The sequence below is a fragment of the Actinia tenebrosa genome, unplaced genomic scaffold (genome assembly GCF_029948245.1).
Source record: "Actinia tenebrosa isolate PJP-AT-01 unplaced genomic scaffold, QUT_ActTen_1.0 PGA_scaffold8__29_contigs__length_14323225, whole genome shotgun sequence".
Lineage (NCBI taxonomy): Eukaryota > Metazoa > Cnidaria > Anthozoa > Actiniaria > Actiniidae > Actinia > Actinia tenebrosa.
Genome location: NW_028292585.1, coordinates 6,783,610 through 6,810,144, shown reverse-complemented (window position 1 = coordinate 6,810,144; position 26,535 = coordinate 6,783,610). Strand labels below are relative to the sequence as shown.

Below are 26,535 nucleotides of genomic sequence, written 5' to 3'. Positions count from 1 at the left end.
AATGAGCCGTTTAATGAAATAAAATAACTAAACTAGTTAACATGTTAAGTACTATAGCCATCACAGTAAGAAAATAGGGAATTTTAGATCGAAATCTTCTTGTCCGATTCGCAGTTTTTAGATTTGAATCGCTCGAGGAGTAGTTATCATTTTTCAGTGCCATTCATTGCCAATAAAATTCTTTGGATTCAAATTTACAAGCCTAAAAAAGAAAACCAACTGGTTGTCAGCTTTATACGGCACCTTAATGAGGCACCCTCCAGTGCCTTTCTAAGCTTGACATCGAGTGTTTCGAAGAGAAAAGTCGAATTTATAATGAATTTTTTTTATAGTCGTGGTAGTAATAATAATTATACTTTGGAGGTAATCTATCAGTTGGGAACCTTTTTTCGGTAGTTTCTTCTTTGAATTTCACGAAGGTGTGAATCCTGAATTAATAACGTGAAATATAGTTTTGAAAGCCGACGAGGATTAAGTGGGAATAACAAACGAACTCTTCAAATGAGTCTCGAGTTAATTACAATTTGAACAAGTTTATAGTTCTAGTTTTGAGGAGCTTCGCTTGTAAAACTAACTTTATGAGATTTAGCTTTAATTACTTTGTTAACCACATATCAACTCTAAAAGATGGCACAATTATTGATCGTTAAATATACTTCTCAAAAATTTGTTCAGAACTCAAGAAATTAGTTTCTTAGACGTTGAATTGAGACAAGGTTTAGCAGTTTCTGGCGATTTATTTTGGGTCAATAAATGGAAGATGAATGGATAGTGGGTGGTGTGAAGAACAAGGGCAGGTGACAGTCATCAAGTCGTCAGTTTGTAGGAGGAAAAAGGTAATTTAAGGCCAACAAAGAGCCAATCATTAGATGGTGGTTAATGGGATTACAATGACAAAATATCAAAAGAAAGATAATTGTCAAGGCACTTTGAACGCGTCTCTGATCTTGTTATAAAAGGACCGGCGTCAAGGCTGGACTTCTCAGTATACTACTGACAACAAACCAGAGTGTTTAATGATCAGGATGGAGCTGAAATTCCTAGCCGTTTTTGTTGTATTTTTGTTGTATTTTACGCTTCTTGTTCAACAAACGGAATGCACCAACTATGAACTCACACGTGACAACGAAAATACGTTTCGACGCTCGTACCTCGAGAGACCTCCAACCAAGCCTGATCCTTTTAGAATTGGTCGCAAGAGGGTAAGTAAGTCATTATATTTATTGTATGAAAAATAGGCAGCAGGCAGCCTTGTAAAACTTGCGAATTGAATATGGAATCTTTTTCGTTCCACGGTTTGGTTAAATATAGAGTTAACCGTGATTCCAGAAATCTTGTCAGTATCATATACTTTTGCGGAAAACTCTTTTTTTTTTTTCATTACCTTTTTCTTGGTCTAAAATATCGCCATAATGAAGTATGGTAGTTCTGGAAATTTTAAGAATTTCCTTGGGAGAATGCCCCAAGAACTCTTCTGGATTCAGCCTTGTTGTTTATTTCAATATATTTCTCAGTTATCGATGTTTTTTTTGTAAGTTTTGCTTTCTTGCTTGAGTATACCTGCTACGTCACTTTCTAGAAACAATTTTAATCCAGAGCAAATTAAAGCCGATTTAATTTACATAGCTGGAAAGAGAATGCTTTTAAAATTAATAAAACTGTGAATTTTGAAGCCGAAGTAAGTTAAAAATATTGCAAAGTTATGAATTTTCAAAAATCGAAATTTTTACGAAATCACTTTTCGTTGGAGTCCTCTTCTAAGTATTGAACTAATTTTCTTCAAAATTCACAGTTTTACTGATTTTAACATGCTCTTTCCAGCTATGGTTAATGTTGTTCTTTTTTACTAAGTTGATAATAGTTATAAATATTGCAAGACTTTTTCCATCTAACACTCCCGGTTTTTCAAATTTGGAAACATAGAATGACGTAGCATCTATTTATACATATCCTTACTTATTTCAACATTTTTACGGAGGAGGGCATAGTTTCACTCAATTATTAATTCTTCCATTAGATCAGAATTAATTAATCTGATCTTCTTTACATTCATTATCTTTTCATATAATACTCATTAATATATTATATAAGTGCGGTATGTAATATTGCCTTCTCATTATGTACACTGCGCTTATTATATAATTACCAATGAAATATCTATTTTTCTCTATTTCGAAAAATTGATATCTTCACACGTGAAAATAACACCATTGTGATGGCTATTCAAAAATACACGGAAAGAATTGCCTGAAAAAGCCAAAACATACTTCATTGATAATTATATAATAAACAGAATATTACATGGGCGCTTGGAGATACGCGCGAACGAGTGAGAGATTTTCAACACGAGAAGATAAATTTCGTATCTCCGCTTGCCCATGTAATATCCTCTATTTATAGAATCAACTTCTAAGACTCTAAGTACGACGACCAACACCAGTAGATTAGCTCGAGAGGAACTTAAGATATATCCATACATTTCTTTGTACATAACTTCTTTACACATTATATTTTCATTAAGCTCAAAGTACTGAGTATGAAACCAGCGAATATGTTTGAATACAAAATCATCTGTTTAGTGTTGATTAGATCGATGACATCACAAACTCCGTTAAAAATATATTCGTAAAAATATAATACCACGTCCCATCGGAATATCAAAAAAAGAATAGTCCCCTAAAGACTACTTCCATTTCATCCAGTTTCACTTTTACTCCTAAATCAATGTATATCACATTCCCGTACCCAGACTCTTCTTAATTTTTGGTTAGAAAGCTGAGAATCTAAGATTTACTCCTTTTTGTTTTCATTTTTACCCTCACAGGCGTTTCAAGACATAGAGAATGTATGTGAAAAAGCAAGAGCCATTGGATGTCAGTTGTAATCCGGACAATCCCAACTCCAGCGGTTCCAAAGAAGAAGCTAAGAGGCTTATTTTCACATCAAAATTCTCTTAGGAATTCAAATCTCTTAAATAATATTGTAGTATTTTATTAGATTTGGAATAATAAATGAATGATAAATGAATATATTTAATAGTTTATTGGTTTCACTATTGTTCGTGATGCATCTTGGGAAAAGGGCTAACCAGGCATTTTTTCTTTGGGCTCGGTAGATCATCAGTTATTATTGTCAACCATGCATTGCTATAGAACTAAAAAGCCAAATAAACGAAAACCGCAATCCGTTACTGGCCTTCGCTTTCTAAAAACCGATAAAAAGTCGATCTCACGTGACTTCGTCGCTTTCTCGAACATTTTCGCTTCGCTCAAGAGAAAATGAACTAAGAGGCGGAATCCCCGCGCCCCATCATGAGCACTCTTTAATGCTATTTTAGAATCAGTGACGCTCTTGTTCAGCCTCATTCATTTTGTTTCAAGTATCTAACCTTTCACGTTCACAAAAACTTAGTCATTTTGTTACAAAAATGTGTGTATTTGAAGTAATATTTCAAAGCCGACAATGAGGACTGGACGGGATTTCAAGTCTAAGCAATTAGTTCCAGTCCGAGGCGCAGCTTAGGACTGGAACTAATTGCGCGGACTTGAAATCACGTCCAGTCCGATATTGGAGGCTTTGAAATGACTTCTCATCTCATTAATTTTGTTCCAGTTACTCCAGACTGAATGCATTCCTTTCACAGCACTTTACCAGGTTTCAAGTAACATCATGTGACCCAAAAATAGCCCATTGATTGGATGGTTTACTCATGAATTATTAAGGAGTATGAGAATATTGAATGTCAATTGAAACTCCACCCCCAGAACCAAGTAGTGTTGAATTTAGCATTTTCACTAGGTCCCCCAGGGGAAAGATTTGTTGTTAAAATTATATTGAAGTTGTTGTTGTTGTTAAAATTATCTCTATTAAAAATCACTGATATTTTATTCTCTCGAAAATTGAAATAAAAAAAAAACTAACAATTCGATCAATTATGTTGTTGACCAGTAATAACAATACCGGAAGTGATTTTCCCAGAAATGTACGTTTTTCTAAGTTTTTCGAAATCAAATAATCAAAAAATCAAATAACGGCTTTTTTTCTTTGACACTTGGTATAACAAAACACTTACTGACTTATGAATAATAATAATAATAATAATATTTAAAATATAAAAATTTGAACAGCTAATACTTATTTTTCGACCATGTAAAAGTTAATCTGAATCAACGAAAAAATTTCAAACCCATTGAAAAAATCTCTAATCCTTTTGGCAGCAACGACATTCCATAATCGGTCCAAGTCAATAAGGATGACGTGTGAACGTCCCAAATCAAAATCTTTATGTATATAAGGCGTTCCTAATGTCATTTTGACATCAATTCGTCGTTTCGTAAAATTTTCATTCTTTAGAGACGAATAAGCTTTTGATACATTTTAAGGTACTTCGATCTTTCAAAAATTCTTCAGTTGCTGGACTACCAAATCAAGAGATACATCTTGCTGATCGTAAAGATCATGTTGGTCATGTTTTCTCAAATAATACAAACAATTTGGATCGTCTTGTTAATCGTGTATGGTCCAAGGCCTACAACAAGCTTAGGTTTATTTCCAAAAATGGAGGGCCTAGCTAGTTATGCACCGATCAATAGCAGTTCGACGTGTGGAACACCTTCTCTTACAGTCTGTCGATCGAGCTCTCAGATCAGTTCACTCGATGTATGCACAGAGGATACATGCAGATTCGCTTGTTGTCCTTCTTGCAGTAAAGATAAACCTTCTCCTTCAGATCTGGGTAAACATCAATTTACTACTAAAGTAGGAATCGTGTCTGGTGAATCACGACCCGGCTCATCCGATCCATCTTTTTCTTTTGTATCTGCGTCAAATTCGCACATGGATCCGTTAAATATCACTGGTGTTAACTACGTGACCAATGGATTTACACTAAGTGTCTGGGTTAAACAAAAACCAAAAAATAAGGGGTAAGTATATTATTTGTGATAAAGATTTCGTTATGAAGCCACACTTGAGTTTCAGTAGCTAATGGAGAATCCAGTTTTTCGATAAATTAAGGTTCTTTCCACTTTGACCAAGTTATCAACATGCAGACAGTTTGATAAATATTTTGAAGTTGGAAGTCAGAAACATATAAGTTACTGCACTGTTGACGTTTCTTGGTCACACTGTCATAACTGATTTCTGCATATTGTTTCCATATTTCTCGTAGAACCCTCTTTTCTAAGAGTATGTCATCAAGTCCTTACAACGTTATCTTTCAACTGGAGATTGAGAATTACAAGATATGGTTTCACTACCATTACGGAGGTGGAAACACATCTGTTGTTGAGCTCAATCCCCTGCAAAGTCAAAGCCAACATACGAATGAAGATGAGTGGCACTTTATAACAGTGACTGTCATCGACAAAGACATATCCTATTTCATTGATGGTCAATTTGTTAAGACTGTATTGCTTAATGGCTCCATTAATGATCTTGGTGGCCGTATTAGAATTGGACAAAAATATGGAGGTAAGTCAGAGTATTTTTTAAATATTTAGTTGTTCTAGTTGTTTACTTTAAACAATGAAAAATGTTTTTAGACAATCAAAAACAATTAAAAACAATTAAAACAATTAAAACAATTAAACAATTAAACAATTAAAACAATTAAAACAATTAAAACAATTAAAACAATTAAAACAATTAAAACAATTAAAACAATTAAAACAATTAAAACAATTAAAACAATTAAAAACTATTTTATCAACAGGCCGGGAAAGGGTCATTGAATCAATTGAACTAGAGTAATCTCATTGATATTTAAAATTTTTAGACAGGGAAAACTATTGCTAATTTTCCCCTGGTCTTAATTGGACGAATATAAATATATGCAAGCTATTAAATAACTCTTGTACATAGTGGAACACAGTTGATCTTCAACAAGAAATCTTAATTAATAATTGATATTAATGAGAAATTCAATATTTCAAAATAGTAAGAATATTAAAATAGAGAGTACACAAACTAAAAACATGCAACCTAAATAGTATATTTAAAAGGACCAAATCATGCTAGTTCTATTTTTTGTATTGTTCATATGATTAGTGTTATCATTTAGTACTGCATGCTTTTAGGTGGTTGGGAAAATACTCCAGCAAACAATGAAAGCATACAAGCTGAGATTATTATGATGGAATAAATGTTATTTATTAATTTAGCTTAATTAGCATGATTAATATTTGATGCTAATGTATATTTAAGGTGGAAGTCAGTATGAGGGTCTGATGCAAGATATATTCGTGTATGGCATTTCACTAACAAACAGGTACTGTGGCCATATATTTAATTAATCATGCAATATTAATTTACATTAGAGTACAAACACACTAAAACATGCAATATTTTGCACTACTATTTAGCACTTTCATTCATTTCTGATTGGACAAGAAGGGAACAATTAAATCCCATAAAATCGCATGATCTCATTGTACAATTCGGAATTATAGATACTCAGTAGTAATTTGAAAGTTCTCAAATTGGGCTCGCTTAAAGCTCGTCCAATCTTGAAAACTTTCAATGCGTCACTTGTACATATAAATTTCAAATTGTACTCAAAATTATGCGATTTCCCAAACTAATTACAGGTAATTGATTGATTATTTGAATATGTAATTTTAATTTTAATATTCATGAACTATTTCAAATTAATACTATAAAGATAAATACAAGGGCAACATTTTAGGGGGGGGGGGGGGGCTAATTGAGTTTAAGGGGGGGGGGTTTATTGAGTTTCTTCTGTCAACACAACGGAAAGCAATAAAAAAAGCATCTAATTATTCAGTTTTGTTTATTTGTTTTTCTCCTAAAGGGGGGCTTCAGCCCCCCTCCCCCCCGGATCCGCCCTTGAAATATGCATAATTCAGTTATATCCAATTGATTCCACAGAGAGGTTGTTGAAGCCTATTCAGGCCTTCTTCCAAAAGCATATGTTACAAGTGAATGTCGCTGTCCTCCAGCTTATCCCAAGATCATGGAGACTTCTCGAGCAAAATGTACCAAGAATGGGGATTTTAGTTCTGTAGGAAAGAGTACCTCACGTCTTGCTGTAACAACTCACCCAATAGAACTTGCTACTGATGGGGATACAACTACATATTGGCAGTCTGAGTTAACAAATGATGCTGTAATATCTCTTGCTCTGAAGTATGGAGAATTGCAGGTAAATATGTGCAACCCAATGTGTTTATACTGTACTATGTATGTTGCTACAAGATCAAATTTTGAATGATCTTCTGTATAGTAGGTTTAAGAAACAGGAAGTAAAATTTTGTGTCAGTAAATTAGTGACTTCCTTACGTAATCCTGAAAGGGAAGGTATATTCATAGTAACATTCACTTAGCCATCTATTCTATATTGCCAAGGGGCAGTTAATATACTGACATGATGATAATATATATATGTAAATATTAAAGTTGTAGTCTAATATTTGTTCTTTTTAACAGATATTTTACATCATTCTTGAGTTTTATGGGCCTCAACCAGGTGCTATAAAGATAGAGAGGTCACGTGATGGGTATGCATTTCAGCCTTGGCAGTACTTTGCAGAGAACTGTGTCAAATCATTCAATATGTCAAACAATGGTCCACTAGCGGAGTCAGACTCTGTTAACTGTATTCAATATGAACTGTGAGTGTATTAATTGTGTCCTTGTCATTACTACCAGCAACCACCATTACCACTAACACCATCTCCACCACCGACACGAGCACCAGTGAATTTCTATGCTGCAGCTTTATTGCTAGCATTAATACTATCAATACCACCATTAGCATCATCAACACCAAAACATTAAATGCAAATCAACTATGCAGCCTTTATCATAGCCATCACCACCAACAACCCTCATCATAAAAAGCTAGAGTGACCAACATTCCTGCATTAACGTACAATCACCATCATCTGCTACAACAGATATGATTTACAATAATATTTGCTGTATTCTCACCATCATCACTACCACCACCATCACTGCCAACAACAACCTAATCTTCACAAGAGTGACCAGTTTTCCTGCATTACGTGATAACACCATTAGTTATCGATCAATTTTACTCAGACACTATATTAGCTTCTGATTGACCGAGAACCTTAACTTCAGCCAATCCCTGAAGTCGTGCAAACTTGACATGATAAACGTATTATCTTTAGGTTTTTATGCAGGTTATACTTTTATGTCAAGTTTACTCAAGGTCACAATGGATATTGGGATGCGTTTGCTATTTTATTTAAAAGTAGAATTAAATATTTATTCTTAGTTTACAAAATGTATAATAACGGCTTTGGCAGATAACACGGCCTTGGTTTTGATAATTTACGATGTCGTGCTCAACCTGATCATCCAATAATCGTTCATTATCAGCCACAACAGACATGACTGACTTCCAATAGCATTTACGCATGCTGTATCATCAACATCACGAACAACAACCTCAACATTTTCTGTTGACAACAGATATGACTTTCAATAGCATTTGCTATCACCACCACCACCACCACCACCGCCACGACCATCACCATTGCCATAACTTGCAAGAAGAATCACATAATAACCATGAATGCTACAGATTACGATCTGTACTTTTTAGGCCTCTGAAATCATCAGGTGCTTCAGTGTCCTTCAAGACCGAACAACCACCAACACCAGGCTCGTACGTACCAATATGGCCATTTGGATCCCCATGTGATAATCTCTACTGTTCCAAAAAACTGTTGGAATTCCTGAAAGCTTCACACGTGAAATTCTCTTTTTACAACCATACGTTGGTGAAAAATGAAAAGCACCGATACTTTGCTTTAAACAGGATCGTTGTTGCTGGCAGGTAAGCAGGGAAGGTGTGCGCCGCTAACGTGCCGCCTCTCACCAATGCGACCCGGATTCGCTGTCGTATGTTAAATAAAATTATTTATAGGTTTTCTTCTGTGCTTTGAGGGTTCTTCGATTTTTTCTTCGTTCACAAAATTTAACATCTTTAAAAATTCGATCAATCGATAGTCTTATTAAGTGGGCTGTAAAACCTGTTAGGCTCTCCCACCGCCCCCCCCCCCCCCCTGATCCAGAGTGGTAAATCCCCGCATTAGATTATACCATTAGATTCCATTAGATTCCTCATTCTGTAACTCATGGGTTCGCTTCTACATACAGTATGCTCCTAAATTAAGGATGCATGCGTCTCTTTTTCGAAACTAGAGAGGAAAGAATTCCCATTTGATTTTTCAAGTAATAAATAAATAACACTTTACCTGTACGTATTTGGAATTTTTCTTGCCATTTATCTCACATCGGCTATCAGTTACAACCATGCGCATGGTTAGATACTAATGTGTGTACGTTTTTCTCCATTTTCTTTTCCATTACTTCTGTGTTATTTTACTGACGAGCAGAAAACGAATCGGTATATAGGTTGAGCCCCGTTGAAGAACGTAATTTTCTCCTCTCTAAGGATTTAGAAAAGCCCTAAAAGTAGTCTCTGTAAAACGTGAGATTTTTGAAGAAAATAGAGTGTTCGTATATTTGCTAGAAGGATTCCTTAAGCTATTTTCCTCCTACAGGTGCGAGTGTTTTGGTCATGCAAAAGAAGCTACGTACAATGCAACACACAAAAAATGTGTTTGCCATTGTGAGCCATCGACTTTCACTGAAGGCGAAAAGGTATCTTGAATCATGGTTATATTATGTTTAATTATAATTTATTTAAAATCCACCCTTGCAGTGATTGTTCAGCCCTTGGCAGGAATGGTTTTTTTTTACAAATAAAAAGATGATTAGATAAGAAAGTATCATCTGCATAAGGCTCACTCTTCGAACCAATTCACTGACAAAACCCAAGTCAATGACAAAACTGTAAAAATTTGATTCCAACTATGCCATACTCCTTAGACATTTGCAGAAACTGAGGCACCGTATGGACTTTGGACCTGACGACAATAAGGTCCATTTGTCCTTAGAGTACGGATATGATAATAATAATAATAATAATAATAATAATAATAATAATAATGATAATAATGATGATGATGATGATAATAATGATAATAATAATGATAATAATAATAATAATAATAATAATAATAATAATAATAATAATGTTCTAGCCTGAAGACATCAGGGGAGCGACTAGGCGGCCCCTTGACTGTACCTACATCTAATCCCTTGCAATATCTACCACTCACTTCGATTTGAAATATCGAGTTGAAAATGATGTAGTCTATCTATTGCATTATTTCGTGGCTAGTGTTAATTTGCTAATTTTGTTTATTTTCAGTGTGATCGCTGCCAGGCACTGTACAACAACAAGGCATTCCAAAGAGGCAGTAATTCAGACATCTTTCCATGCATTAAATGCCAGTGCAATGGCCATGCATCACGATGCTACTACAATGAATCTCTGGACCCCAACCCGGACTCAAGAACTGACGGAGGAGGAAGAGTGTGTGATGACTGTCAACACAACACCACTGGACGCTACTGTCACATTTGTAAAGAAAACTTTTACAGAGAGAGTGGAAAAAGTTTGAGTGCTCGTGATGTGTGTTCACCATGTGGATGCACTGGGCCTGGTGTCTTGCCAAACGAAAATGACTGTGTAAAGGTATACATTTATACATACAGTCAATTTTAAAAATCAGTGTTGTCGTCGACCGGCTCCGGTCTACCTGACTGTACCAAAAGGTAATATTTGATCTTGAACATGTATAGGTAACATTCAATAAACCAATCAAGGCCCGCGCCAGACTTTGCAGTTAAAATGTGATACACGACAACGACGTCATTGAGCATCTTTCGCATTAGTGGGAAACATGCATTCCAGCTAATTCTGATCCTGTACGACGTTCAGTTTATCGGAAGTGCACGTAGTGTGCAATACAATTTCCACATGATTTCTAATTTCTAATAAAAAAATGATTTTGATAGTTAACTGATAGCGAAAAGGAATGACACTTAAATGATAATCGCATCCTCTTTTCTAGGATGACTCGATAGTTGGGGCTAAAGAAGGACAGTGTGGATGCAAAAACTACACACAAGGACGGCAATGCGATGAATGTAAGCCAGGCTACTTTGATTTGAAGAGTAGCCATGTAACAGGTTGTGTTTCATGTCAGTGCAACACAGCTGGTACTGTTAGTGGTAATACATCATGTCACGCAACTACCGGTCAGTGTCACTGCAAGAGTAACGTCACAGGAATAAAGTGTGACACCTGTCGATCTGGTTTCTTTGGACTGAGTTCTTTTGAACCTACGGGATGTAAAGCTTGTGGTTGCGACCCATTCGGCTCTTTAAACACCCTTTGTGATACGACCACTGGCCAGTGTAGCTGTAAGGCAGGCTCAACTGGGCGTCGTTGTGATCAGTGTGCAAATGGTTATCACAGTCTAGGAAGAGATGGTTGTAAATCGTGCAACTGTTCCTCAGCAGGAACACAACCCAATTTACTAAGCACTTGTCAAAAATCCGATGGGCAGTGTTACTGTAAAACGTACGTCGAGGGGAAGAAATGTGATATTTGCCGAAAGGGATATTCTAACCTCTCCTCTAATCTTGATGATGGTTGTACACCCTGTACTTGTGACCCAAAGGGAACAGTCGGTATGTCACGTCAGTGTGAATTACTGTCAGGGAACTGTACATGTAAACGTTATGTGATCGGCAAGAACTGTAACCAGTGTCAGCCTGGGTATTTCAACATCAGTCTTAGTAATCCTGTTGGTTGCCAACCCTGCAACTGCTTCCCCAATGGAACTAAAGAACTGCAATCTAATGGTAAGTGAAATCGTTAGCTGCATATATACAAATACCTGTATATAGATAGCTATATACAATTCTAGTTTTCATAATACTCTTATGAAGCAAGTAAAAAGCAATCGAAAGTAGTTAATGACCAGAAAGACTTAAAATATATCGACAATGACTTGATAGACAAGGTGACTTGCAATCGAGAAAGATAGTTTTTTCATATGCAGTATATACACCTACTTGCAAGAACGTTGTCATATGATATTAGAACATTAGTAATTTAGTGAGAAAGGAATACATTAAAAGACAAAAGAAAAAGTTCAGCTTCAGTGATCTTCTTTTGCTTTTGATATAATTCCTATCCCACTAAATCACTAATGTTCTATTTATGTATAACAACGTTCTTGCAAGTAGGTGTATCTTATATAGTATACAGATAATGTGATAGATCTCTGAGCATGAGTCTTGTCTGCATATTGTCTTGAAGGTATCCTTGAATGTACCAGTAATGGACAATGTGACTGTCTCAGCAATTTTCTTGGAAAGCGATGTGATGCCTGCGCTTCTGAGTACTACTGGAATCCATCTGGTAAAGGATGTGTTCTGTGTAACTGCGATGCTCGGGGATCGATTGGCACGAACTGTAACGTGTCAGGACAGTGTCAGTGTGAGCCTAACATCGAAGGACTAAGGTGCGACAGGTGCTTACCAGGAAATTACGGGTTTTCAAGGTAAAATAATACTCATTCTACTTGTTTTAATTTCTTTGAGAAATACTGCTAAACAATCGATAGCTGGTTTACATTGTTTGGAGCAGTTCATAAACTTGTTTTTTTTTTAAATGTATTTGCCGTCTATGGAACATTAATAGAGAGTGTTGGTTGTACTGTCAGGAAAACCTATATTGACACTGAGGATGTGATTTAGTTCGATTTAGAAGCACTTTTTGGGGTCTCTGAGATTTGCTTTGACAGTACACATGTTTGACCATTTGTTGGAACAGGAAATCTTTGAGGAGTCTCACATGGGTTGAATATAAATCCGAGAAATACCAGGGAAAATCGTAATAAAATAAAACCTTATTTTGTGATCGTTGATTTAAATATTGATTGATGATCATTTTTGTCATCAGTGGTAGATGTCAGTCATGTGGTTGTAATGGATCTGGAAGCATGGACAATACTTGTGATGTCGATACTGGCAAGTGCACCAGCTGTAAGAAGAACGTAGAGGGAAATAAGTGTGACACGTGCAAAAGTGGAACGATCAATCTTCAAGCAAACAATGAGTACGGATGCAGTAGAGGTGAATAATGTCTTTGAGTTATCATTTGCACGTTCAGACAGGATTTTGCTTTTCTGGTGCGTGTGTGCCTAATTGGAAGGGTTTCAAGCCATGGCAACCTCAACCGATCATCTCAAGATCTCCCTCCCCATCCCAAAGCAAATGTTGTTCATTCCCATCACTGACATCATATTTAGGACCCATCCTTCCTGTTTACACCTTCTTTCAAACAATCTTTATTTATTGCCAAATTTGCAAAACTACACGCACGAGGCGCACGAGCTCCGTGCAAAATCTCCGAATAATCTCCGAACATGCGAATTGATAAAAACTGATTCGAAGTTGATTTGCCCGGCCTTTGGCACGATAAACCCTTTACTATATAACTTCAAAGTAACTTAAAGCGATTAAAAAAACAATTTGATACTTTCAAGCTTAAAAGGTTACGAAAATAGATCAGCATAATGTGACAGAGTCAAAAGACACTATTTTGGACAGTAATTATTTAGTCATAAATCTATATTTTTAATTAGGAATGCCTCGTGTACACATAGGAATGTAATTCTTTAGTTAACTGTTTGCGTGGAAAATGCGTAAGCAAGAAATAATTTCCGTACGTAATTACATTACAGTGAGTCATGCCTAGGTTTGGCGCTTGCTTACGTAAGTTCGTGTTGGGACATCCTGTTTGCGCCTAGGGCGTGCAATATTGCGTAGGATGTGTAAGGTCTTAAGAATGCAGGTTTTTCCATAAAAATAGGCCCAAACTAAGCTTAAATCAGTGTAGTAAAAGTTCTTGAAGACGTTGCACATATCAAGACAAGGAATTCTCTACGATGTAAAGGTATGAATCTTTGAAGCCTTTTACACTTATACCTAGGATAGATTTAGGACAAATCTATGTTAATATCGTTAACTAGTCGTTATATTTTATAGTTTAGATTTTCTACATATTTGTTAAGCATTCGTTTCATGTTGTAGTAATTCTAGTCGCATTAGCGCGTAATTTAGTACAAAGTTATTCACGCAGTAGTAATTTAGTAATCACGCTGAGTGTATCTTGTCTTTTAAACTCTTTAAGACGTTTACTATAGGATCGCTACCGCCTTACTCGCTTGTTTAACCTTTTTACTACGATAAATAGCCTTAACTGCGGGATAAAAGACCTTTTCTTTCCAACCTTTAATTTGTTCGCTACTTAAACTCTACACTCAAGGTCATTGTCGCGACCGCGTGTTCAGTAAACCGTGTAATTCTTAGTTTGTCATAAACAAAGGTTAAAATACTTACCTAAAGCCATAGTTAACCTCTAGTCAATTTTTCCTATTGCTTTTTCCATTGGTTTAGTTCATTTTAAATGGTTTACCGACTTGTACATTAAACTTTGCAACCTAGTAATTTTCACTCGCGTATTGTAAACACTGCTAATCAGTATGCAATATTCAAATTACCTGTGACGTAATTTACGTATTTCCGTTTCTAGTTATATCTAGCAAAACTGTATTTTATTCATAACTTTTTAGCTATTTAGATAAGCTACAAATTTATTTTATCTCATTGTAAATATTTTTCTTGTTTTCATTAGAGATATCCTGTAATCTCGTTCCCGTTTTTTTTTCATGTATTGTAAAGTTGTGTGAATTTTTCAATAAATTCTTTTGTCAATACCACTTGCAATCTGATTCATAGCTGAGCGCCTTGCCGCCGGTTACAATAACTCGCAAACATCATGTAAAATCCGCAGACTCAGAGTTTGATCACCGAAAATTAGAAAATTGTCAAATGGCGGCCATGTTAGGGGTATTAACAATTGGTGCTAATGAGACTGAAGCCTTTTTCAAAATACCACCAACATGGCGGCGATGACGTAATGTGCAATCAAACATTTGACTTTGCTTGCCTGGGGGATTGCAAGCAAAAACGATATGATAATGCAAAAGCTTTGGCTCTTTTGTGAGGAAAAAAATCTCGTAAATTTACTAAAAGTTATAAAATTATCGGATGCCATGAAACTCATAATTTCTCAACATAGCCGAGTAGCCGAGTGGTTTTAGACCCAATAAAACACGATCTGCGAGTTTATTAAACGGCTTAAAAAACTCATGATGTAGGTTCTCATATTGTACCGAATTCTTTACGAAATGAACCTAGTTTGATAGAGAAAATCCAAGTTAAAGTTTATGCAAATGAAGACGAATCTATATCAGATATAAAATCACCTTCATGGTCATGATTTCTATTGTGTTTCCTTCATGAATTATTAATGAGTTTTTAAAATCCAGTTATCGTTAATAAAAGGGTCAAATCTTTGCTTAAGCCTTATGTATAAATATATGTATACACACACACACACATATATATACATATGTATAATACCTATATTTACTATTTATGTGTATTACCTGAATACATACATAAATACGTAAATTGTTGTGAGAAGATCATATAATAGCATAATCAAAGCTTGAGTCCATTCTATTATTATTGTTATTATTATTATTATTATTATCATTATTATCATCATCATCATTATTATTATTATTATCATTATTATTATTATTATCATTATTATTATCATTATTATTATTATAATAATATTATTATTATATTATTATTATTATTATTATATTATTATTATTATTATTATATTATTATTATTATTATTATATTATTATTATTATTATCATTATTATTATTATTATTATCGTTATTGTTGTTGTTCGTTTGTTCTTTTTCTTTTCTTCCTAACCTCTTGTTCCTAGTACTTCAACCAGAGTCTCAACAAATAACGAAAGGGCAAAGTGGTGAGTAACAATTTTTCTGTATCTCATTGTTTATTTGCCAAATTCTTTCTTAACACTTCTAACTTACATTCTGTCTTTATTCAGTTTTTCTTCTGTTTCAAAAACAAACCCAAACAAACGAAGCATACCATCATTAAGATAAAGCAAAGACTGGGTGTAACGACTGGTCACTAATATGCCATGCAGTAATACAGTGCGTGCAACCATGTGACCATGTTGGTTGATCTAGCAAGAGAATCTAATGAGAAATGCTTTGTTATCGTCAACCAACATGGCAGCTATATTAATGTACATTTTATTATTTTATATATATAATTTATTTTAGGGACCTTACTATAGAGCTAGCCTCATGGTCTTCCTTTTCCAATTCTCTCTTTTTCTTTTTCTTTTTTCTTTTTCTTTCTTTTTTTGAACTTGAATTTGAATAAAGTATTATTATTATTATTATTTATTATTATTATTATTATTATTATTATTATTATTATTATTATTATGTAACATGCGCGAGTCAGTGAGCGCCATAAAAAATCCAACAAGGCATTTACATTCTAGTATACATATAAGCCTTTATGCCTACTGGGAAGTCTTCGTCAAAACAAGCGCCAACATCTCAGTTCTTTATAATATATATTAAATTTCAGCGGAAAGCTGCACAATACTTGTGACGATAATGGAAAATGAACCAGCAGTAAACAAAGAGTATAAGGAAACAATACTGACATCAGATGAGAGTCAAGAGTCGCAAGCTCTACATGTCTAGTGGGCAGTTTCATAAATAATTCATGTTTTTTCAAAAGGTGTGAAAATGACCCAAAATCGATCAAAACCATGGGCTATAGTCCATGCTTTTAGCCCCAAAATGGTCCAAAATGACCTATTTTACATCCTTCATAAATAATTCATGTTTTTTCAAAAGGTGTGAAAATGACCCAAAATCGATCAAAACCATGGGCTATAGTCCATGCTTTTAGCCCCAAAATGGTCCAAAATGACCTATTTTACATCCTTCATAAATAATTCATGTTTTTTCAAAAGGTATGAAAATGACCCAAAATCGATCAAAACCATGGGCTATAGTCCATCCTTTTGGGCCAAAAACACCCATTTTTCAAGTTTCATAAATAATTCATGTTTTTTCAAAAGGTCTGAAAATGACCCAAAATCGATCAAAACCATGGGCTATAGTCCATGCTTTTTACCCCAAAATGGTCTAAAAGGACCTATTTTGCATCCTTTATTAATTATTGATATTTTTTCAAAAGGTGTGAAAATGACCCAAAATCGATCAAAACCATGGGCTATAGTCCATGCTTTTTGCCCCAAAATGGTCTAAAAGGACCTATTTTGCATCCTTCATTAATTATTGATATTTTTTCGAAAGGTGTGAAAATGACCCAAAATTGATCAAAACCATGGGCTATAGTCCATGCTTTTTGGCCAAAAACACCCATTTTTCAAGTTTCATAAATAATTGATATTTTTTCAAAAGGTGTGAAAATGACCCAAAATCGATCAAAACCATGGGCTATAGTCCATGCTTTTAGCCCCAAAATGGTCCAAAATGACCTATTTTGCATCCTTCATGAATAATTCATATTTTTTAAAAGGTGTGAAAATGACCCAAGAACGAACAAAACCATGGGCTATAGTCAATGCTTTTTGCCCCAAAATGGTCCAAAATGACCTATTTTGCATCCTTTATTAATTGTTGATATTTTTTCAAAAGGTGTGAAAATGACACAAAATCGATCTAAGCCATTGTCTTATGGTTCATGATTTTTGCCCCAAAATGGTCCAAAATGACCTATTTTACATCCTTTATTAAGTATTGATATTAGCCCAAATGATAAAATTTGGAAAATGTTCTTGATTAGGATTGGATGAAGGAGGTGTGAAAATGGTAAAAATCACCATTGGAATGGAGAAAAAAAGTTTGAAAATAGACTGTAATTGACCATTGTTTTTTCCCAAACCACTGAGTATGACTTAGTGAAAATTATACACAAGTGGGAAAGGATAGAAAAAGTGTAAATGACTAAAATCGATCTATACCAAATGCTATAGTCCATGTTTTTTTGGTCAAAATCCACTCAAAATGCCCGGGGGGGGGGGGGAGTGGGGTACTCTTGCCCGTTTAGGGTAGGGATTTGCCGCTGAGCCCTCTGAACCTTGACCCTGTTCCAGAGTAAAAATCGCTGAAATTTATACCCTGTTCCAGAGCGAGCGTGATTTCATATACCCTGTTTCAGAGTAGAATCGCTGAAAACCATACCCTGTTTGGCAGCACGTACCCGTATAGCGAATATAGGGTAGTACCCCCCCCCCCCCCTGGCCAAAATGATATTGAAAAACGTACGGGATGAGCAAATATATTTTACATTATTATATTAGTCACTCAAATACAAATTTATGCCAGATAATACTCTTATTTCTTATTTTGTTCGGTTTAAATATGATTAGACTAATTTGGATACTTTTTTATTTCAATTGTTGTCTTGATTATAACTGTGTAGACTTGCTAAGTTGCAAAGTTTAATTTCTTCATACTTCGTTTATTCAGGGTTTCCGCGGATCAATCTCACGCTGAGGAAATAAAACAAAATCAATAAATACGTTCAATCCGACTACATTTGAACTGCAGTACGTCATATATAGATATATAGATATATATTTTTTCCTTTTTTTAAATATCTTTTTGCAATTTTGCTGATAGAGATATTGAGTGACTGAAGCATACGAGCAATCATGTACGAAGAAATGCAATTAAAATGAAGTAAAATAAAAGATAAGGAAAAGGTTAGAGATTCCTTTAAAAACTGACGGGGTCCTGAAGGGGTAATATGGGAGCTGGAAGTTGTCTTTCAGAGGGCTGGGAAATGGGATTTCATTCACTGGGGCTTGGAATTTATCACAAATACCTAACAATAGAAAACTAGGAATGGGATTTGAGCAAAACACTGGAGACTTAGGACTTATGGAACGATTTTTCCTGGAAAATGGGATTATGGCTCAGTTATGGATAAGTTAACGTCCGTCACGCAGTTCTTCGCTTTCGGCGCAGGTGTGGCACAAGTTATATTGGCCCGTTTTAGCATCCATTCAGTTCTGCGCAACCTCAATATATACATTCTTTGTTGTCTCGTCATGTCTCGGATCTTCGGTTGTTTCTTAAAAACAGAGCAAAACTAAAATAAAGCGTTCGCCACCTGTTTTATTATTATAACTAAATTATTTTTATCGACCTCAATATATACATTCTTTCTTGTCTTGTCTTGTCTTGTCTTGACTCAGCTCTGTGGCTGTCTCTTGAGAACAAAGCCAAACTAGAACGGATTCGTTTGCCGCCTGTTTTATTAATATAAGTGATTATTCACGGTAGCATGACTTATTTATTTTGGTAACAAGGTCATAATCTTTATATTCTCCCTTCTTTTCCGTCGAAAATTTACTTCACTTCACGTGCGCACGAGATGTTGTTATATATTTCAGACGAAGGAAAGTTTGAAGAGTCACAATATTCATATTCAAAATATTTGAGGAAGATCGTACGTAAGATAATAGTGATAATATGAGGATGTGTTTTATTGATGGAATGAATGAATGAATAAACCACCCTAAAATGATAATGGATGAAAAATAAACCTGATTAGGATAGGATGTCGTTCACTGATAAATGGTCAGGGGTAACGCCACACGAGTAAGCACGTTGTCAAGGTCATAAATGGAAATTCAGAGGAAAAAGCTAAAAGGCTTAAACTTAGTCATGTAAACAAAGAAAGGGAAGGGGAAAATAAGGGAAAGAAAAGGAAACTGAAAAAATAAGCTTTGTTAACATGAGCTTCTAGCTAGTAAGATTGATCAACCACTTGTTATAGACTTGAAATACATTTTGGAAGAGTCAGCGGTGTCTCAGAGTGAGCCTGCGCAAAAAGGAGGAGGTCCTCTTAATAGCCCACTTCAGATATACGCTTATTTCAATAAAGCTAGTCACCATAAACCTAGAAGGCTGAGATCACTGAGCATCATGGGAAACTTTTCATATCAAAAAAGCATACATATACAAAGCTTTTTTTAATACAAACCGCAGCTCGATGATGCTTAGAAGAGGTAAGACTAACCGGTAAAAGATTCGCAAGTCCATGAACAGTTAACAAGCGGTAGAACGTGTAAAATAATAAAATAACTTTATTGAAATAAGTGTATGCTTCGCTTGTCAAGCACAAAGGTTTTAACGCGAGGCTTCGTGCATGCTCAGTAATTCGTGAAAGGAGAAAACGATGAATCCAATTTAACTTCCCACATAGCCTTGAACTAAAACTTTTGTGTTTGTGACAAGCGAAGCACACGTATTTTACGTTACTAAAATGAAAACGAAAGAAAAACCACAAGCTCTAAGCGTTAAAACATTTTCTTTTATTTATTGCTATACTTTTATTTTTTCCTCAAATATTGAATTTACAATTTGTTCACTTGGTCACTTTGAATACTAAACCATGTCGAATAAATTGAATGCATTTTAAATTCATTTGTGGTCTTGATAACAATTAAGTAGATTTGCTAAGTCACAGACTTGCTCCATGCTTCGTTCATTCAGGGTTGCTATATCACGCTGAAGAAAGATAAAAAGACCAATCTCTTATCAAAATGATGATCTACAATTGAACAGCAGTGTCTTTATAATGATGAATATATTTTTGTAATATATATAAATATATATTTTTATTTCATTTTTATAGCGGAGATATTGAGTTAAAAATGTAATTAACAATAAAGCAATACAAGAAGAACTTAGAAATGCCTTTAACAAGTTTTTAGTGCTTGATGCCTTGAGAATTAAAAAGCTACAAAGATAATAAAACTGGTTTATTTTCAAATATATATATTAAAGAGTGTTTTGTTTGATCGATTAAAAGGGTGTTCTGCTCTGCTCTGCTCTGCTCTGCTCTGCTCTGCTCTGCTCTGCTCTGCTCTGCTCTGCTCTGCTCTGCTCTGCTCTGTTCTGTTCTGTTCTGCTCTGATGCTCTGCTCTGTTCTGTTCTATTCTATTCAATATTATATCATAACGTATATAGATTTTCAATATCTCACCATTCTATATCTTCTTTTTCCATACGGTGGAGATGGCATTCCACCGCTTGCCTCTTGCACTTGCACCAGTAAACATCCTAGCACCAAAGCAAAGATAAGCACAAAAGATAGCCTTGCTTTCTGCATGTTTCAAGCTTGGTTCTGCTTTACTTCTCTGACAACTATATGAACGACTTCTTTTGTCGCGTGGTCTTTTATAGCCACAAAACGCCTATAATTGATACCAGTATTCGTTTTTGGTTTTCGGTGAGTGAACAACGACCAACGGTAATGAACTATTAAGAACGTATTTAAACCATCAAGAGTAAAAACGGATATTTGAAGTCTTTATTGTCATTCAAAGTGATCAAAATATATTGCCTACAAATTTAAAACCCACACTAACGATTGTTGTCGAAGACCAACTTGACGAGAAACAACCCCTCGACCAGACTTTACTTAATCTTCGCATATCAAGGGCAATGCATTTAACTTGATGAAAAGAAGTCCTTTTAATTCTTTAACAATCACAATGAATAATTGTTTAGTTTAGTTTAGTTTTTCATTTTAAACCAAGTCAAAATTGGCTTTACTTAATAACTTTGACCACTTACAAATTCGCGGCCTATAGTTAAGCACTTTTTAACAGCTTCATTTTACTTCCTACGTTGTAATAATTCTCTGCAAAATAACCTACCTACCTCTATAGAAAACATTGTTCAAAACAACGATGAAAATAGATGAAACACTATATTTTATTTTTAAAACTTGTTAAATTTTAGAGTTAGGTGAAAGTGTATTACAACGACGACCCCCGCAATCGCCTAAATTTTTCACAGTTGTTTTCCTTCGCCTTAATTTAATGCTCCTCTTAACATCCAAACATCTCTCGCCAGTCGAAGAAAAAACAAATTCTTTAAATCTAAAACCAAAGCTTAGTTAATTAGCTTATTGGTTAGTATATTTTCAAAATTTCAAGATGAGTTTGGACAGTCATTGTATGTTTCGTGGTCGGCAAAGAATACATTCGTCTTCCTTGAATTTCTTGAATTCCCGTGATTCACCGACAAGAATAGTAAATGAATAAAAGCGATACGATAGTACTTTAATATGCTTAAAGGTTTATTGTACAATGGACTTCTATTTCCTGAAAAAGTGTTGTGATCTGTTTAGTGAGTTTGATAGCTACTTGAAGCTGACATCTAAATCAGTTTAAGTTTTATTTCATTTTTATCCGCTTCCAATCTTTCTTACCTTGAAGATCGAAAGCTCTTTACTACTGATGAGATGACATTGTCTGAAAAACGGAAACATGCAAAAAAAAAAAAAGAAGAAGAAGAAAGAACAGAACAAGAGGAAAAAGAAGAGAAGAGAAGAGAAGAGAAGAGAAGAGAAGAGAAGAGAAGAGAAGAGATAGTTACCCAAACGAAATCTAAAAAGTCTTGTGTAACCAAAAACTTTCTCCTACAGATTCTCTCTCTCTCTCTCTATGATTTTAACCACTAATAATATAACACTGATTCAATCACGCGATTGTTAGCTCACGAGATAAGTTAACGTCCGTGACGCAGTTCTTTGCTTTCGGCACAGGTGTGGCACAAGTTATTGGCCCGTTTTAGCATCCACTCAGTTCTGCGCAACTTCAATATCTACATTCTTTGTTGTCTCGTCATGTCTCGGATCTTCGGCTGTTTCTTAATTAAGAACAAAACAAAGCCAAAATTTCTAAAATTAATAAAGTTATTATTATAACTGAATTATTATTAATATATGAACATGCGCAATAGGTAAATTAAGAGTAAATAGATCTCCTCGGCTCTAACGTAATGCTTTCCCATTTCAGACCACGTGTCATTCCCTAGAGTATCATTCCACATGAGAAGACACATGAATATGTATACAACTCAAACAAAGAATATTATTCTCAAGGGAATGGCACGTGGTCTGAAATGGGAAAACATTAGCCGAGGAGGTCTATTTTTAATAGTATGACTTATCTATTTCAGCAACAAGCCCAACAGTACTTCTTCTCTTCGCCTCTTTAATATTATTTTTTGTCGAAAATTTACTTGCGAACGAACGAACGAAAAAACAAGGAACGAGCGAATGAACGAACCAACGAATGGATGAATGAATGGCGAATGAATGAATGAATGAATGAATGAATGAATGGATGGATGGATGGATGGATGGATGGATGAATGGATGGATGAATGAATGAATGAATGAATGGCTATTCAAGGTTTATTGGAAGAAGAAGGAAAAAAAATCTCACTGCATTTCCTACGCAAAGTTGCGCCTTTGACAAACAAGCTTTTCGGAGGCCAACAAATAAACCATCCATAAAATGATCTTTTCGAAGATAATTCAATCCTAAGACAAAAGAAAACTGCGAATACAAAAATACCCTCATGCAGATAGTACGTCAACTAAGCCTGGTTGATAACGAATATCTTAATTTGGAGATTAGGGAAGTTTTCTTAGATCTTCATCTAGATATTTGCATGATGTAGTAGTGCACGGTTAAATGTAGACGATAGATGTGAAGTGTTTTGAAGCGACAGAAATTATAAGATGTTATCTACTTTTAAGCCAGACAACGTAGAATAGTAGAATAAAAGGGCATTACCTGTCATGATATTTAGTGGAGGCTTTGATTATGGTTGCTTGCTTTAATGACGATTAATTCGGTATACTTATTCTGGTGCTTAACTTGATACAATGTGTGTAGAGAGAGGGGAGAGAGAGTCATATTACATTTGTTACATAATAGAACCTAATGTTGCGTGACAAGTATATATTATTACATCCCCCTTTTCATTAAAGAAAAAAACTAATTTTATGAAACGCTAAAAATTATCTTAATAGAAAAAATATCATATGTAATAACAGTAATACTACTTGCTCATGCTTGCAAGTGTCTAATTTTTTTTTTTTTTTTTTTGTTTGTCTTTAAACGTATCTGTTGGGCGGTCTTACGATTCTTCCACTTCGGGTAACTGTGGTCCCAGGTGCGTGGCTTCCGTTGTTTTCCTGAGGTTCTGCATTGCCTCTGGTCTCTGTTAGTTCTTGATATTCACTGGTAGGTTGCTCTGCCGCTGGGGGTGCTTCTCTGATGTGACACCTGTTGCGTCGAAGCTCACTTCCAGTTTGTGACGTCACTAAATATGAGCGTGGTGCTTCAAGCTTTTCCTTGACGACTGCAGGCTCCCACTTCTTGGTCGAGGGATTCTGAATGGTGATGTTGGTACCTCTTGCTAGCTCGGGTAGAGGTCTGACATTACGATCGTGGTAGAACCTTTGGATTTCTTGTTTCTCCCTTAGCCGGTCGGTGATTTGATCACTGTTGGCACTCCTGTTGATGGTGCGGGGTAGGTTATCTTGTAGCTTTCTTCCGAAAAGTAACTCAGACGGCGATGGGAGTTTATTGTCAATGGGTGTGGTGCGTAGACAAAGCAGGGCCATACTGGGATCCTGTCGTTTCTCGAGTGTCTTCATGAGAACACCTTTGACTGTTTTAACTTGATTTTCTATGAATCCATTTCCTTGTGGGTAGTGTGGAGAACTGGTTACGTGGTGGAAACCATATTCGTTGGCAAATTCTTGGAATGCTACACTGTCGTACTGAGGGCCGTTATCTGAGCGGACTATTTTTGGGATTCCCTGCTCGCTGAAGATTTGCTTCATCGCATTAATGACAGTTCTGCTATTACTCTGCCCTTTGGGTATCTTCCTGACGAATGGGTATTTGGAGTAAAAGTCAGAGATCAGAAGGTATTCAGAGTCGTGTAAGTGGAACAGATCAGTTCCTATGGTGTGCCATGGCCGAGGAGGTATCTCAGTTGGCAGCAACGGTTGTCTGGCATTAGATGCCTGATGTTGTTGGCAAATGGGGCATGATTGGGTAATCTTATCAATATCGTTGTTAAGGTTCTTCCAGTACACAGAAGTTCTGGCTCTGAGCTTTGTCTTTTCAGCTCCTTGGTGTGCTGCGTGAAGCTTTTGTAGAATGTCATTTTGAAGCGTTACGGGAATGATGATTCTTTGACCTTTTGTTAGTATTCCGTCATCTATTCCTAATTCGTCTCTGAATGACCAGTAAGGCTTTAGGCTCTTTGAGATTTCTTTGATGGTTGATGGCCAGCCTTCGTAGATGACTTGCTTGAGGGTGGCTAATTCTTGGTCTGCGCTGGTGTTTTCACGAATCTTCTCAATCATGGTCTTGCTAAATTGAGGGTACACCTCATGTACTTGGACTTCCATGTTTCCAATGGGATGGTGATCTTCTGGTGATAGACGTGAGAGTGCATCTGCTATCAACATGTCTTTGCCGGGTATGTACTTGATTTTCAGGTCGTATGGCTGCAATCTTAGTAGCATTCTCTGTAACCTGGGTGGTGCAGATATCAGATGCTTGAGGTGAATACTTTCTAGAGGTTTGTGGTCGGTAAACACTGTGAATGGTCGCCCGAATAGATAAGTATGAAATCTCTCACAACCGTATACTACTGCTAGAAGTTCCCTTTCGATGTTAGCGTACCTTGCTTCGGTTTCAGTTAGCGACTTGCTTGCAAAAGCGACTGGTTTGCCATCTTGGAGTAAGGATGCTCCAAGACCCTTGGTCGAGGCATCAACTTGTAGGGTTACTTCCTTTCTATCGTCGAAATATGTTAGAGTGGTTGTATCAGTGATTGACTTCTTTACTTGCTCAAATGCTGCTTGGTAGTTGGCGTTCCAAGTGAAGACTTGGTTATCTTTGAGTAGACCTCTTAAAGGTGCTGTAAGTGTGCTTAAGTTGGGTATGAAAGGACTCATGTAGGTTGCTAGTCCTAGGAAGGTTTGAAGATCTCGGCGGTCTCCCGGCTGTTTCATCTGCTTCAGGGCGGACACCTTCGCAGGGTCGGGCTGTATTCCAGCTTCGCTACAGATGATACCATAGAATTTGATCTTATCTTGCTTTATGTGACATTTGTCTGGATTGAGCTTTAACCCAGTCTTCTCACATCTTTGGATCATGCTGTGCAAGTTTTGGTCATGTTCTTCTTCTGTTTGGCCATAGACTACTATGTCGTCGACGATTCCAATGACTCCTTTACAGCCTTCGAAGGTCTGGTCGATTTTGGATTGGAATACGTCTTGTGACATACGGAGGCCGAATGGCATTCTCAGAAACCGATACCTGCCAAACGGGGAGTTGAAAGTTGTGAGGTAACTTGATTCTTTGTCGAGGACGACGTTCCAGTATCCGCTTTTGGCATCTAGAATTGAAAAATGCTTGGCTCCGCTGAGTTTGGGAAGAATTTCTTCTAGTGTTGGCGTAACGTGGTGGTCACGTTGAATGGCGGCATTAAGATCTTTAGGATCCAGACATATTCTTATTCTACCGTTGGGTTTGCGTCTATAGACTAGGCTGTTGACCCATGCGGTGGGTTCACCTTCTCGGACCTTTGTGATTATTCCTTGTTCCATCATCTCGTCTAGCTCTAGCTTGATATCATCCTTAAGGCTGATTGGTACTCTTCTTGGTGGGTGAATCACAGGGGCTATGTTGGGGTTCAGCGTAATATGGTATTCGCCTTGGAATTTTCCGATGCCGTCGAAGCAGGTGGGGTATTTGGATAATAGCTGTGCTTTATTT

General features: G+C 35.9%; 2 protein-coding genes and 1 long non-coding RNA gene across 3 annotated transcripts in view; 2 read left to right on the top strand and 1 right to left on the bottom strand.

Moving 5' to 3' along the window:
• The first annotated feature begins 764 nt into the window (after positions 1 to 764).
• LOC116295020 (uncharacterized) lies at positions 765 to 3,027 on the top strand. Its single transcript, XM_089024026.1, has 3 exons — positions 765 to 836; positions 960 to 1,202; positions 2,825 to 3,027. The coding sequence occupies exons 1-3, from the start codon at positions 765 to 767 to the stop codon at positions 2,882 to 2,884; spliced, it is 375 nt and encodes a 124-aa protein (XP_088880152.1). The 3' UTR covers positions 2,885 to 3,027.
• Positions 3,028 to 4,338: 1,311 nt separating this feature from the next.
• The window catches only part of LOC116295004 (usherin-like), a 64,563-nt gene continuing 42,366 nt past the window's right edge, over positions 4,339 to 26,535 (top strand). Inside the window, exons 1-9 of the mRNA XM_089024274.1 lie at positions 4,339 to 4,925; positions 5,171 to 5,472; positions 6,205 to 6,268; positions 6,889 to 7,162; positions 7,447 to 7,631; positions 8,591 to 8,824; positions 9,555 to 9,654; positions 10,268 to 10,594; positions 10,974 to 11,769. Coding sequence (XP_088880400.1) covers positions 4,459 to 4,925; positions 5,171 to 5,472; positions 6,205 to 6,268; positions 6,889 to 7,162; positions 7,447 to 7,631; positions 8,591 to 8,824; positions 9,555 to 9,654; positions 10,268 to 10,594; positions 10,974 to 11,769 — 2,749 coding nt within the window. The 5' untranslated portion in view covers positions 4,339 to 4,458. The remainder of the gene's footprint in view (positions 4,926 to 5,170; positions 5,473 to 6,204; positions 6,269 to 6,888; positions 7,163 to 7,446; positions 7,632 to 8,590; positions 8,825 to 9,554; positions 9,655 to 10,267; positions 10,595 to 10,973; positions 11,770 to 26,535) is intronic.
• Positions 20,223 to 21,136, bottom strand: LOC148905067 (uncharacterized). The gene is made up of 2 exons (XR_016118738.1): positions 20,919 to 21,136; positions 20,223 to 20,439 (listed from the first exon to the last, which is right to left on the bottom strand). It is a non-coding gene; the product is annotated as an uncharacterized LOC148905067 (long non-coding RNA).

Excerpts from the sequence above, each read along its gene's own strand:
- LOC116295020 (XM_089024026.1), top strand. The coding sequence starts at position 765 with ATGGATAGTGGGTGGTGTGAAGAACAAGGGCAGGTGACAGTCATCAAG. Across the intron at positions 837-959 it reads CAGTTTGTAGGAGGAAAAAG|GACCGGCGTCAAGGCTGGAC; the intron begins GTAATTTAAGGC and ends TTGTTATAAAAG. Across the intron at positions 1,203-2,824 it reads TTAGAATTGGTCGCAAGAGG|GCGTTTCAAGACATAGAGAA; the intron begins GTAAGTAAGTCA and ends TTACCCTCACAG.